Raw genomic sequence first — 13614 nt, 5'->3', positions numbered from 1 at the left:
TTACCTACTCTTTGTTGGAATTTTGTGTCCATTTTTGTTTATACTCAACCAAAGGAATTTATGATCTCTCAAGAATTTTATCGTCTTGAAAATCTCATACAATAATTCATGTTGTCGTACTTTTGCACAAACACGACGACGTACGTATTATATAAATACTTCAATTTGACGAATGATTGAGATCCGTTTTTTTTTTACAATCCAACCATCATTGGTCCTAATAATCGCTATGCTATATGCATACATTCTTTTTTCAATATTTGGGTTTTCTTATCAATTAAGACTCGGAAAAGATATATATTCTTTTTTCTTTTTATTTTTGGGTTTTCTTATCAAACGTTATGCTGTATACATACATTGTCACGTGGACCTTGCATCGATCCTCATTTCGGCAATTTTTTAGGTTTTGCACGCAAATTCAAGACCCTACATTTCTTTTAAGAGCGTCTTCTAGAAGCAATAACTTAAATTGAACTTAATATATCAAGAGCATCTTCTAGAAGCAAAGTTCCAAAAAATAAAGTATTAACGCATGGAGATATTATGGGGATTCATCTTACTATAAATGCTTCAAACCTGCAAAAATCCCTGCTCAATTTCAGCAAGTGTATAAATACTTTAAAATGAAAGAGAGCGCTGGCACTTTTGAGGGCTTTGATACAGAAACGTATTTTTTCCCGAAAAGGGTCAGACCTTCTAGAAGTTCTCCTTTATGGGTAATTTTCCTTTAGTGAAGATGGAAAGGGAACGAGAGCTTTGAGTGAGGGGGATACGGACTGTCACGCACCAAGCGACCGTCTTCATAAGATCACAAACTTATATATGTGTATATACACGCTATACTCTCTGTGTAAGCCTCTTTCTACTTCTCACAAACCAAAGAACAAGAAGAAGAAAACCTCCCTCCCTCCCTCCCTCCCTCTCTCTCTTTCTCTCTCGCGTCTGCCTCGTGAAATCGGTATGTATTTCTCTCTCTCCATCTCGACAACGCATGTTGGTCACCATAGTTCTCCCTTTCGCTCCTAAGACAAGAGCACCTTGAACGCGGTGATTGATTCGGATGAGTCCGGGAATGTTTTTGGTGGAAGATCCGAAATTTTGTTTTCCCTCGTTTTGCTTGTTCCATGTTACTCTGGTCGTTTTTGCGTTTCCGAGTTTCCATTCTGTCTGCATTGCCGCATTCAGTTCCTTTTTCTTTTTCTTGGTGGTTTTCTTCTTTCTTTGTCGATCTTTAACAAAGAGGCTGTTCATTTTTGTAGAGCAAGAGAAGCCATGAACGAAGACAAAAATGGTGGTGATCGGAATAAAGGGAATGGGCAGAAAGTGTCCTTTTATAAGTTGTTTGTCTTCGTGGACCGCCTGGATGTCCTTTACATGGTGGTCGGTAGTGTGGCCGCCATAGCAAACGGGCTCTCACAGCCTATCATGACAATCATATTCGGCGAGATCATCCAATCTTTTGGCTCCACCAACCAGGATCACATTGTTAAGGAAGTCTCGAAGGTATATTCATATTGCATTTAGCTCTTGTTCTTTAGTCCTAGGTTTGGCAGATTAACAAGAATGTATTCATTGATTACATAAAATTGGTACCTAAATTAGCCAAGCATATTTAATACACATATTTATTTATATTATTCGAAAAAAAAAATATCATGATGGCACGGCTTTTTTATTTAAATTTTGCTGGTGTATGCGTCTTTCAGTCAATTTCACCACCACCGAATTAATCTTATGGCTGAGAAGAAACAGTTTTGATTCTGAATTGCAGCAAAGTTACTATCCACATTTTCTAACTCTATGCACAATCCTGACCAGGATGCCACAAGATTAGATACTAGAAAAGTCTTTTTTTTCCCTTTTCTATGTTAATTAATATTACTAGTGATCAAAGATAATACCTCATTGATTTTCAGGCGGCCGTCTGGTTTTTGTACTTGGCTCTCGGTTCGGCGGTCGCTTCTTTTCTCCGTAAGTGCAGTTGATTCTGTCTTCACAACTGTTCTTTAATATTACTTATATCTATGCAAGGTCAATTCGCTTGGTTTTTCTCTTGATTGCATAAGTGGGGAATCAAAAGGAAGTTATGCTCTCTTTGCTGTGATTTCAGAATCTTATCCATATTGTTGCAGGTTTAGGCAGAAATCATCACTGACAATAACATAGGGTGTAGCATGACACCTAAAGTTCTCTGTAATGCTTGTTTAGTTTTGGGTTCTTCGGTCATGTATTCTTCCTTGATGTTTCTTACCTTATCTAAGTTCTCCGCAAGATCTGCAATTAAAGGCTTAATTACTGCATGTGTCACAGAGGTAGCTTGTTGGATGATTACTGGAGAGAGGCAAGCGATGCGGATTCGAGGCTTGTACCTGAAAACAATACTCAGACAAGACATTGCCTACTTTGACACCGAAACAACGACTGGAGAAGTCATTGGGAGGATGTCAGGAGACACCATTCTCATCCAGGATGCAATGGGGGAAAAGGTAGAGAAAGGGTTCATGCTTTTTCTTTTCCTTTTTTTAATTGTACCAGGAATAACAGGATGATTGCTAAACTATTGTCATATGCCTAAATTGACTTGTGAAGTTTCATTTGCAACTCATAGGTTGGAAAATTTGTACAACTCATGACGACATTCTTAGGAGGTTTTGTAGTTGCTTTTATGAGAGGCTGGCTTCTCTCCCTGGTTCTACTCTCTTGCATTCCTCTCATTGTAATTACTGGAGGGGCTATGTCGTTGATCATGTCTAAAATGACAAGTCAAGGACAGATTGCCTATGCAGCAGCTGGAAATGTTGTGGAACAGACAGTCGGGGCCATTAGGACCGTAAGTTGTAGAGAGATATATGAACCCAAATAAATTATATGCCATTAGGTATTGCTAGGATATACCTTTTGTCCCAGTATTAATCTACTTTCTTTTTCATCACAAGGTTGCATCCTTCACGGGTGAAAAGAGAGCACTAGAAAAGTATGACAGCAAGCTGGAAGTTGCATATAAATCTACCGTGAACCAAGGGCTTGTCTCAGGCATAGGTTTTGGAGTTTTTATGTTCATTGTGTTCTGCCTTTATGGACTTGCCGTGTGGTATGGATCCAAATTAATCATAGAGAAAGGATACAATGGTGGGAAAATCATCAATATCATAACAGCCCTCTTGGTTGGAGGAATGTAAGCACTTCCTTTCTTACTGTTTCCTTTTATTTCATCTCGCAAATATCCACAAGGCATTCTCATCTTTCTGGGATGAACATTTCTTGGTTTGTAGGTCGCTGGGCCAGACATCTCCTTGCGTGAATGCATTTGCATCAGGACAAGCCGCGGCGTACAAGATGTTTGAGACCATTGAACGAAAACCACTTATCGATTCCTATGACACCTCGGGAACGATATTGGAAGATATAAAAGGCGACATTGAGCTTAGGAATGTTCATTTTAGGTACCCTGCGAGGCCAGATGTGCAAATCTTTGCTGGAATTTCTTTGAAAGTCCTGAGCGGCAAAACAGCAGCTCTAGTCGGTCAAAGTGGCAGTGGGAAATCCACAGTGATCAGCTTGCTCGAGAGATTCTATGATCCTGATTCTGGTGAAGTACTTATTGACGGCATCAATTTGAAGGATCTTCAGCTTAAATGGATCAGGGAGAAAATTGGATTAGTGGGTCAGGAACCGGTCTTGTTTTTAACTACGATAAGAGAGAACATAGCCTATGGAAAGGAAAATGCAACTGATGAGGAAATCAGACAAGCGATTCAACTTGCCAATGCTGCAAAATTTATTGACAAGCTGCCGAAGGTACCTGTTCTTATGAGTTGAACTTCGAACGACTATACACGTATAGGCAATGAAAAGAATTCTTTAAAACAGAGCTTCGACTTGGCACTGAAAATAAGATTTTTTTTTTTTTTGGTCAAAAAAATAAGATCTTATTACAATATGCTTATTCCTCCATAACAATACAAAGGTAGAGAATTTTGTCATACAATACCACTGATGTTCGTCTAAGTTTTCACTAATCATGATAATCAGGAAAGCCATCAAGCAGATGAACAGAGAGATTATTTTCATTTCATAACTCTATTGTAGGATTCCGATGAGATGTTTCACGAGGAATTTTTGACGGTCAAATATGTCTGCAGGGGCTTGACACAATGGTAGGAGAGCATGGAACACAAATATCTGGTGGACAAAAGCAGCGAATCGCCATAGCAAGGGCCATTCTAAAGAACCCGAGAATCCTCCTACTTGATGAAGCAACAAGTGCGCTTGATGCAGAGTCAGAACGAGTCGTTCAAGATGCCTTGGAGAATGTTATGACAAACCGAACTACTGTTATAGTCGCACATCGCTTGACAACCATCAGAACTGCAGACATCATTGCAGTTGTGCACCGTGGCAAAATAGTGGAGCAAGGTAAACCAACAATTCAACCTCATCTAACATATTATTATCATCTCTTTTGCAATTAATTCACGTTGAAATGCTCAAATCCTACATTCAGGAACTCACGAAGAGCTGATCAGAGACCCCGAGGGGGGCTATTCGCAGCTTATCCGTTTGCAAAAAGGAAATAAAGCCGCTGAAGAGAAACTTGGCCCAGTAGATACTAAACTGGATGCAAGTTTTGAAGTCGACAAGGCACCAGTTAGAACCATAAGCAGAAACGCATCCGGTAGACCATCCATGAGAAGATCTATAAGCAGAGGTTCATCAGGAAGCCGCCACTCCTTTGCTCTCAGCTTTGATGTTCCTGGTCCGATTACTCTCATCAGGATGGGTGAAGAGGAGGAACAGAATGAGAGAACTGGACTGGACAATGAGAAGCGCCAGAGTGTATCCATCAGACGTCTTGCATATTTGAATAAGCCCGAGTTTCCGTTACTGGTTCTTGCATCCCTTGCTGCCTCAGTACATGGAGTGGTGTTTCCAATATTTGGAGTCTTGTTGTCCTCTGCTATTAAAATGTTCTATGAACCTGCTGACCAACTGAAGAAAGATTCCAAATTCTGGGCACTCATTTATGTCGGTCTGGGATGCATCGCTTTAGTATTCGTGCCGATTCAGAACTATCTCTTTGGAATTGCTGGTGGCAAGTTAATTAAAAGGATACGGTACATGACTTTTCAGAAAGTTGTACACCAACAAATTAGTTGGTTTGATAATCCTGCTAACTCAAGGTATGCTAGATTTACCGTCATACTTCTGCCCTTCCGTCATTATAGCTTGTTTTAATTATCATGTACTCTACAAAATTCAGAGGTTATGCACCATTGAAACGTCCTAACTATTTCTTCTTTTCTTTTAAACTCTGTAGTGGTGCAGTTGGTGCGAGATTGTCTACTGATGCATCAACAATGCGGAGTATAGTTGGAGACACATTAGCTCTGATTGTCCAAAATGTAGCAACAGTCACGGCCGGATTGCTCATAGCATTCATAGCAAACTGGATATTGGCTTTCATAGTTATTGCAGTGTCACCTTTGATACTCGCTGAAGGAATCATCCAAGCTAAATTCCTGCAGGGGTTCAGTGCAGATGCCAAGGTCTGTCTGGCGTTTCCAATGGTCCCGATTGTTTACATGTCACGTATGATTTCACATGACTTTTTCTGTATTCCCACCTTCAGGAGAAGTACGAGGAAGCTAGTCAAGTGGCAAACGATGCTGTTGGTAGCATCCGCACAGTGGCATCCTTTTGTGCGGAGAGCAAGGTGATGGATTTGTATGAGGAGAAATGTGATGGCCCAAAGGAGCAGGGAGTCCGGCTTGGGCTTGTAAGTGGGATTGGATATGGCTTCTCCTTCCTTGCGATCTACTGCACAAATGCGTTCTTGTTCTACATCGGAGCTATACTAGTGCAACATGGGAAAGCAACCTTTCCAGAAGTTTTCACGGTCAAAATTTTGGGGGTTACATTCTTCTTTTGGGGCCCTCTCTTTATGTGATAATCCTTTTCAGGTTGATATAATACTAACAATCGAGACCTGCAGGTGTTCTATGCTTTAACTATTTCGGCCTATGGGGTTTCCCAGAGCAGCGCATTGGCCCCAGACACTAACAAGGCCAAAGATTCGGCTGCTTCTATCTTTTCAATTTTGGATAGCAAGCCTCAGATAGACTCTAGCAACGATGAAGGAATTGTGCTCGAGAATGTAACTGGAAAGATAGAGTTGGAACATGTCAGTTTCACATATCCAACAAGACCAGACGTCCAAATCTTCAAAGACTTGTCCTTGACCATCCCCGCCGGCAAGGTGTCAGCAACAAGCCTCTCTCTCTCTCTCTCTCTCTCTCTCTCTCTGTGTTAGTTTTTCAGAAACAGTAGAATTCCATGGAGAAGAAAATTATCTACTTTATAGGTATTGAACACGCTTATGTTAGACTGAAGATGGAGTTTATTGTTAATTTCTCAGACACTTGCACAGTTGCATACATTAAAAGTTCCAGTACACCTTAATAAACTGAACCGTGAATTTTTTCTCACAGACGGTTGCTTTAGTTGGAGAAAGCGGCAGCGGGAAATCAACAGTGATCAGTCTCTTAGAGAGATTCTATGATCCTGATTCTGGCCATGTGTTCTTAGATCGTGTGCTGATTCAAAAGTTCAAGCTGAGTTGGCTGAGACAACAGCTGGGTTTGGTAGGCCAAGAGCCTATACTTTTCAACGAAACAATCCGTGACAACATTGCTTACGGCAAACAAGGCGGTGCCTCTGAGGATGAGATCATTGCCGCTGCAAAGGCATCAAATGCACACAACTTCATATCTTCCCTGCCTCAAGGTTATGATACATCAGTTGGGGAGCGAGGAGTGCAATTATCGGGGGGACAGAAACAGAGGATAGCTATTGCTCGGGCCATTGTGAAGGATCCTAAGGTACTTCTGCTCGACGAAGCGACGAGTGCGTTGGATGCAGAATCAGAGAGCATTGTGCAAGAGGCACTAGACAAGGTTATGGTGAATCGGACAACTGTAGTTGTGGCTCACCGCCTTACGACGATCAAGAATGCGGACATAATTGCGGTTGTAAAGAATGGAGCCATTGCCGAGCAGGGAAGGCACGACACTCTGATCAAGATACCTGACGGCTCTTATGCGTCGCTGCTGGCACTTCACGCAAGTGCGTCAAAGTGAAGACAGGACCAAGAAATAGCGGTAGAGGAAGGGAGCAATGTTGACATCTCAATTTTTTGCCCGAAGGTTGTTTCGCCATATTTTCAGGAAAATAAACATTGTCATTTATGCATCGGATCGGGGGTGATTATGAGAAAAACTTATTTGATGATTTAAAGACTTCCGAATCGATTATATAGTTGATTCTGATCTATTTGCCTAAATGGCCTTGTGTCATCTTGATGACACTTATATTTTGGCGATCCAGTAATTTATTTATTATATAAAAATTATGGATTAATTTTTAACCACTAAACAAAAATATTAGAATTAAATTGCATAATTTTTTTTTTTTTCATTTGCATTTGCATCGGACGGATGGGTGTGACTTGATGGTTCTAAGCTTAAATTTAGCTAGTTAAGCTAATCCCATGGTGATAAAATTTCGGCTGAACTTGTTGCTCGTGTAAGCCCATTATTCCTTTAATGAGGCTAAAATCGATATATGATCTCCATGTGCTATACTTCAAGTTAGGAAATATAACGAGCAATGTTATGATGATCTTGAGAATTCGGATATGTTCACATGGTTGAATAAAAAATTGAAAGAAAAAAGTCAGCTAGAGGAAGTGGGCCGTTCGTCCGGAGAGAAAGTATAAGGAAACAACAAAAGTGGGAAAAAAAAAAAATAAAGTATGGTTGGTTTGGTGAGTCACAAGGTAACAAAATAAAAAGGGCAGATTGGCAAAGAAAGAGAAGGAGGCGTGGGCATCATGAAATAAAACAAAGGCAAAATTTGATTCTCACAACTCGAAGTTGGAGCAATATTCAGTCAATAAAAACAGGAAATAAAGAAGAATCGGCTTATATGTGCATGATATGCAAGGATCAGAAGAAGGAAAGAGGATTTTGGGCTTTCCTTTTACCAGCCCTAGCCGTTCAGTATAAAAGGAGAGGATTCTTTTGGTCGGCAACTGGAGGGCCACACATATTGATACACACGGCCACATGAAGAGAATACACGTGAATAGAGAGGGAGGCTTCGTTCGGTGTCCTTGCTGCCATCTGCTGCTGCCCAACGAAGCTGAGAAGCTGCTGTCGTGCATCGGAGTGATTCGCAAGTGACACGTGAAAGAACAGGAAGAGTTCCCGGACAGGGGATTGGATCTAAGAATAAAAAATTCACGATTTCTCAACGTGGAGAGATAAGAGAGAAACACAAGATCTGGCACGGTTCCCAGACCGCGACTTGTCTGCGGAATTCTGCAGTCGGTGGGGGTTTCCTTCAGTCCCTGTTCCTCGCTCAGCAGTGGTCCCGGTGCCGTGCGGCTTTCCTGGCTACGCCCAAGCTCTACATCCAGGGCGCCCAGCCAACGCCGGTTTTGTATTCTTGGTTGAATTTTCGCAGGTTTTCCGGTGAACACAGCAGTCCTCGTTTGTTGATTGTGCTCGAGACCATCCTGCACCAGCCACTATAGCCTTCCAAAAGGCTATCCGTCAACGACCAGGGGCGCCATTGGCGAGCGCTGATTCTCTCACTTATTTTCTCCAATATCGATTATTTTACTTGAAGGAAAATCTGGGCGAGGGAAGGTCATACATTTTTACAGTAAAAGAGGACGTCCACATTGGAATGAGGGGAGCACTCGTTGGTAGAAGGGAAGTCCAAATTGGGAGCACCTCTCCACGAAATCAACGTATAATTTTTAGTCTTCCCACGAGATCGAGTGCTATTGTCCACCGTTCTTTGTCGCTGCCTGGGTCCCTTCGATGCAATAATCCGCCATGCTGAACTACTGCTGGTACCGAGCCACCGTGAATGCCGCCGCGATCATTGGTCATCCCCATCATCATCCGAGCTTGTTGTTTTTTTTTTGGTAAGGTAATCCGAGCTTGTTGTTTGCGGATTCCAATTTGGGAAACTTATCCACTCAATAATTTGAATTAGGTAATTATCTTGTTTGCCATCAATTTGAATATTTTTTTTTTTTGGTAAAGACAATTTGAATATTTTGTGATTCAATTTGATTGAAAATACTACATGATTCCTAAATTTGAGCGATAAGTGCACCCCAATTAAGATTTACTTCCTGATTCGCAACTGCATATATAATCTTTGATTCCATTTATAAGGTTTTATTATCCCCAATTAAGATTTACTTTCTGATTCGCAACTGCATATAATCTTTTATAATCTCCGATTCCATCTATAAGGTTTTAGATAGAATTATTGATTCCGCGAGTATAAAAATGATATCTTGATTTTAAGGTTTAAGATTAATTTATCGATTTTATTAGCAAAATAATCAAGTTTGATTAGATATCGTTTCCAAATTTGAACAATGGATAATATCTTTGATGACTGTGAATGTGAATGATTTGGTGCTTATCTTTTAATTGCTTCATTTATCCTAAAAAGACAAAAAAAAAATACATTTTCCATGTAGATTAGAATTGATTTTCCTAGATAGAATTGCATTATAGAATAGTTAGATTCTTTTCTAATTATATTAAAATGCATGTTTAGATAGTATTTAGGTTAGATAATTTCTTTAAATTAAATTGCATGTCGAGATAAATTTCTAAGTTAAGATGGGATTCAAATTAGTCTCCTAACTTAAAATAGATAATATCTCACTTTAGTTAGATTTTTATTTTTAACAATTTTTTTATTTTTGATTACTTGAGAATCACAAGACACGGCCGGCCGGCGACATAAACCCGGGACGAACTGAGTCACCACCACAGGCCCAGCCGCGGGTGAGTCAAGCAATGGAGACGCGGGGTTTCAAACCCCTCCTCCCCCTCCCTCGGATGGGAGAGTAAAGTTCTAGCCATCGCGGCCACCGCGAGCGGTGGTAAATTTTTAACAATTTTTAATTACGAATTTTTATAAAAAAATAACAAAAATATCATGCGAATGTCGTATAGAATTAGGTTCATGAAATGCACATCACTAGGTCCATTTAATTAGGAATTGTCCGTCATTAGAATTAAGTCATTAGGTTAATTTAGATTGCACATTTAATTATTACATTTCTTTAAAAATTACTTTACTCATGTCATATATTGTTGTCATATAACTTATTGTTAGATTAGTAACATTGCATTGCATATAAATTAGATTCTCATTAAATAAGTGAAAAAATAATAATTGTGTGTTAATTAGAAATCATATCTAGGACTGTCATGTGAATTCTGATTTAATATTGCAGATGTTTTCGATGCCATGAGGTCAGTTTTGCAATTTATTCATTACTTTTCTTGGATGTTATACTGGTAGTTTGCACACCCGCATAATCACTTCACATGTTAGGGAGATAAATTAAAATTAATTCATGTTGCCTGCAAAATATTTTTTTCAAAATAAAAGAGAAAGGTATCGAAAGGGCGTTAAAAAAGTTTAGTGTAACCAAGTTCCCGAACTCACAATATCTGGTTTGTAGAAGTAAAGTAAATCTCCCGTTACTTTATTTGGGTTTCTAATCGACCCACCAAAAATAGATTAGTACTGGCGACTCCTAATTAAAAAATCATTTGCATGTTAAAAATAAGTCATGAATTGATATGGACTTAGGAGAGCCCGAACTAAGTTTAGGCTTAATAATCCATTAATTAAATCCTAGGAGGATCACCCGAAATTTGGTCGCGACACATCTCTTCATAAGAATTTGCATCGGAGGGTGACCAGGTCCCAGCTAGCAGGTAAGTGGATCGGAAATGACTGAATTCCAATCACAAATTTCTTCAGTCATGATCAATATATGAAGGGTTTCCGAATCAATGTAGATGCCCTGGTCAGAGGAACTCAAGGATCTCTAAAACTCCTGACCGGGGGACTTTGGCATCGTCCGGCCAAACCCTTCTCTTCTTCTCCTATTTGTTTTCTTTCATTCACGACTTCACCTTCTTCTTCAGTAGTCATCTTCAACCCAAGCTCATCTTCCTAAGCTTGGTCTATCATCTGCACTCACGAACCTCCATGACCATTCCACTGCAAACATTGTGTTTCGTCGGTCTAAGTTACCACAAAATATTCAGTCCAAAATAGTGCCAGTGTCTGTGTCCCTTGTCCGCTGTGCCAAAACCATCAGTGTAGCCTTGCTGGTCATTGTCGTGGTTGCACCATTGTCACCATCCGCTGTTCAAGGTCGCCTTGTCCCATTCTTGCTAGAGCCACTATTAGAACTGCAGGTTATTGCATGTGCAAATGATTCAACATCGTGGTCTATTTTCTTCATTGAGTTGCTGTCTAGATCTACCTCGTTTGTCCATACCAGTCCTTGCAGCTCAGGCCAAGATAATCGCTTTTGGAGCCACATCGGCTTGAGATTCACTTGCCAATTGCTGTTTCTAATCGTCCAACTTGTCCCCTCCATGTTGTTTCTGTTGGATGTATGCCCTAAAGCTACTATGTAATGGTTACATATTAGGGATTTCGGTTGTACTTTCATTATTATTATTTAATTAATGGCAATGACGTATTCATTCATTTGTCCAATTATTTTATATTGATGAATGATTCCATAAGATCAGTTGCAACTAAACCTAAATATATGTGACGGATTCATAGTTAGATTGAATCTTTAAATCGTTCCCGGTCGATGGATTATTGAGTGGATATTAATAATCATGTTGAGACCGGTGTGTTCTTAACTTCGCTATTAAATATTGGATACTTAAGGAAATGATGAGTCACATGTCATTGGGTATTATGATGCTTGAGTTAGAACACAGGTGTTTGTATTAGACAAATTCACTGAACGTGACACATATGGAACGATTAGCGACATGGAAGCTTTTAGTGTGGTCAATGTCTAATTGTTCATGCTTTGGTCTTGTGTAAATAATCCTTAGACCTAAGGCACAGTATTAACTTGTGTATTGAACAACTATGGTTCACGGGTGCACATAATGCCGGGTCGTTGATCCGTCTTTATACCTAATGGTCATAGTTTGTTCATATATGAAGTTACACGTGTGCGCAATATGGAATCTGTCTTCTTGTTATATGCAAGGTATAAAAATGATGTCCTATGCAATCTAATTGTGACAATGCATTGAAATCCTCGGCCGGGGTTGTAACCGAGAATAAATTATTTATGTCTCGAATAAAATGCATGTCAATTAGATTTGTGCATATGATCGAATTAATGACTTGACTAATATACCATGGTCTTTGTTTGATCGGGACATAGTAAAACAGAGGGATTGAATTACACTGTAGCCAAAGCTGACAGGTTCATTATGTTCTTAAAATATTCATACTATCTGGGTAGTCATGACATATTGCTAGATGTCAATCATGGCTTGTAAGACCTAAAGATTAATCGGGACAATTAATTCTTGTGGGAGTATTAATTTGTTAGTACAAGTTTTACTACCAGCTTAGTGATGAACCTAGGGATGTCATACACCATAAACAATTAGGATAACGTGGAACAAGAGAGAAATATAATTGCAAATGTGTTTGCAATTATTGTAATCGAATTGTGTCGATTTGAAATTAAATTAAATGAGATTTGATTTAATTTAATTTGTATTATAGTCACGAGCCTATTTGCATATGATGCACACGCATTCTCAAAGTGGATACATGTTAATGTATTCTAATTGTACATATAAAATTATGTTCTTTTTATTTTTTAAAAAGAGAATTGATTAATTAATTAATTATTCATTTACTTAATTAATTAATTAATTAACTAATTAAAAAAATCATTAAAGCTTCATGCAATTCGTGCACATGCACGAAGCGTAATGGTCAGCGGTTGCTAACCATTATGCACGAAGCATGGATGGTCAGCAACCACTGACCATCATGCCAAGATCGTGCATGAGCAACCGCTCATGCACGATCGTCCATCGATTAACAGCCGTTGCTGGTCGGTTTTATTATAAAAAGCAATTGAGAGACGAGAGTTAAAGTGCTGCTGGAAAAATAAAAATGAGACTTCAAGTGTTTTGTCTTCTTGTTCCGGATCGGCTCTTCACCATGAACAAAAATTTGAAGTTTTGTTAGTTGTTGAATATTGAGTAAAAGTGTTTGAGACACAAGAAAGAAGACCATTATCTAGTTTGGGCCGTGACTATTATACATCAAGAATACAACGGATTGTTTCCACGTGATTGCTAGCACGATCGAAGTGGTGAATATCCAAAAGTTCTCTCTTCCGTTCGACGTTCGTTGTTGTTAGTGTGTTTGAACTAGAGGTCCAACGCTTGTGAGACTCGAACTGTAGAACATCCGAACCGACTTGTTTCAAGCGTGCTTCAAGAGGTAATTCGTTTAACTCCCTATTATATTCAGATTTTTTATTAAAACACACGAACAATGCCTTAGGAGAATCATGTGTAAAATATATCTTTGTTTCCACTGCGTTCATTTCGTTAATTTTTCTTATACATGATTCATGAAACCCAAAGAGTTTCTATTCCACCTCATTGCCAATCACTCGGCGGTTCCAGTTTTGTGTATTTTCTCAAACCGAGTCATAGA

At 39.4% G+C, this 13614-nt stretch overlaps 1 protein-coding gene across 1 annotated transcript; it reads left to right on the top strand.

The window, feature by feature from the left end:
- Positions 1-1272: 1272 nt before the first annotated feature.
- On the top strand, positions 1273-7136 carry LOC104442554 (ABC transporter B family member 9). Its single transcript, XM_010055970.3, has 12 exons — positions 1273-1503; positions 1917-1971; positions 2311-2486; positions 2609-2830; positions 2937-3175; positions 3273-3798; positions 4143-4416; positions 4505-5180; positions 5318-5546; positions 5630-5896; positions 5993-6256; positions 6489-7136. The coding sequence occupies exons 1-12, from the start codon at positions 1273-1275 to the stop codon at positions 7134-7136; spliced, it is 3807 nt and encodes a 1268-aa protein (XP_010054272.2).
- The last annotated feature ends 6478 nt before the right edge of the window (positions 7137-13614 follow it).

This window comes from Eucalyptus grandis, chromosome 4, assembly GCF_016545825.1.
Source record: "Eucalyptus grandis isolate ANBG69807.140 chromosome 4, ASM1654582v1, whole genome shotgun sequence".
NCBI classification, from domain to species: domain Eukaryota; kingdom Viridiplantae; phylum Streptophyta; class Magnoliopsida; order Myrtales; family Myrtaceae; genus Eucalyptus; species Eucalyptus grandis.
The sequence above is the reverse complement of the archived record's forward strand: the minus strand, read 5'-3'. Positions and strand labels throughout refer to the sequence as shown.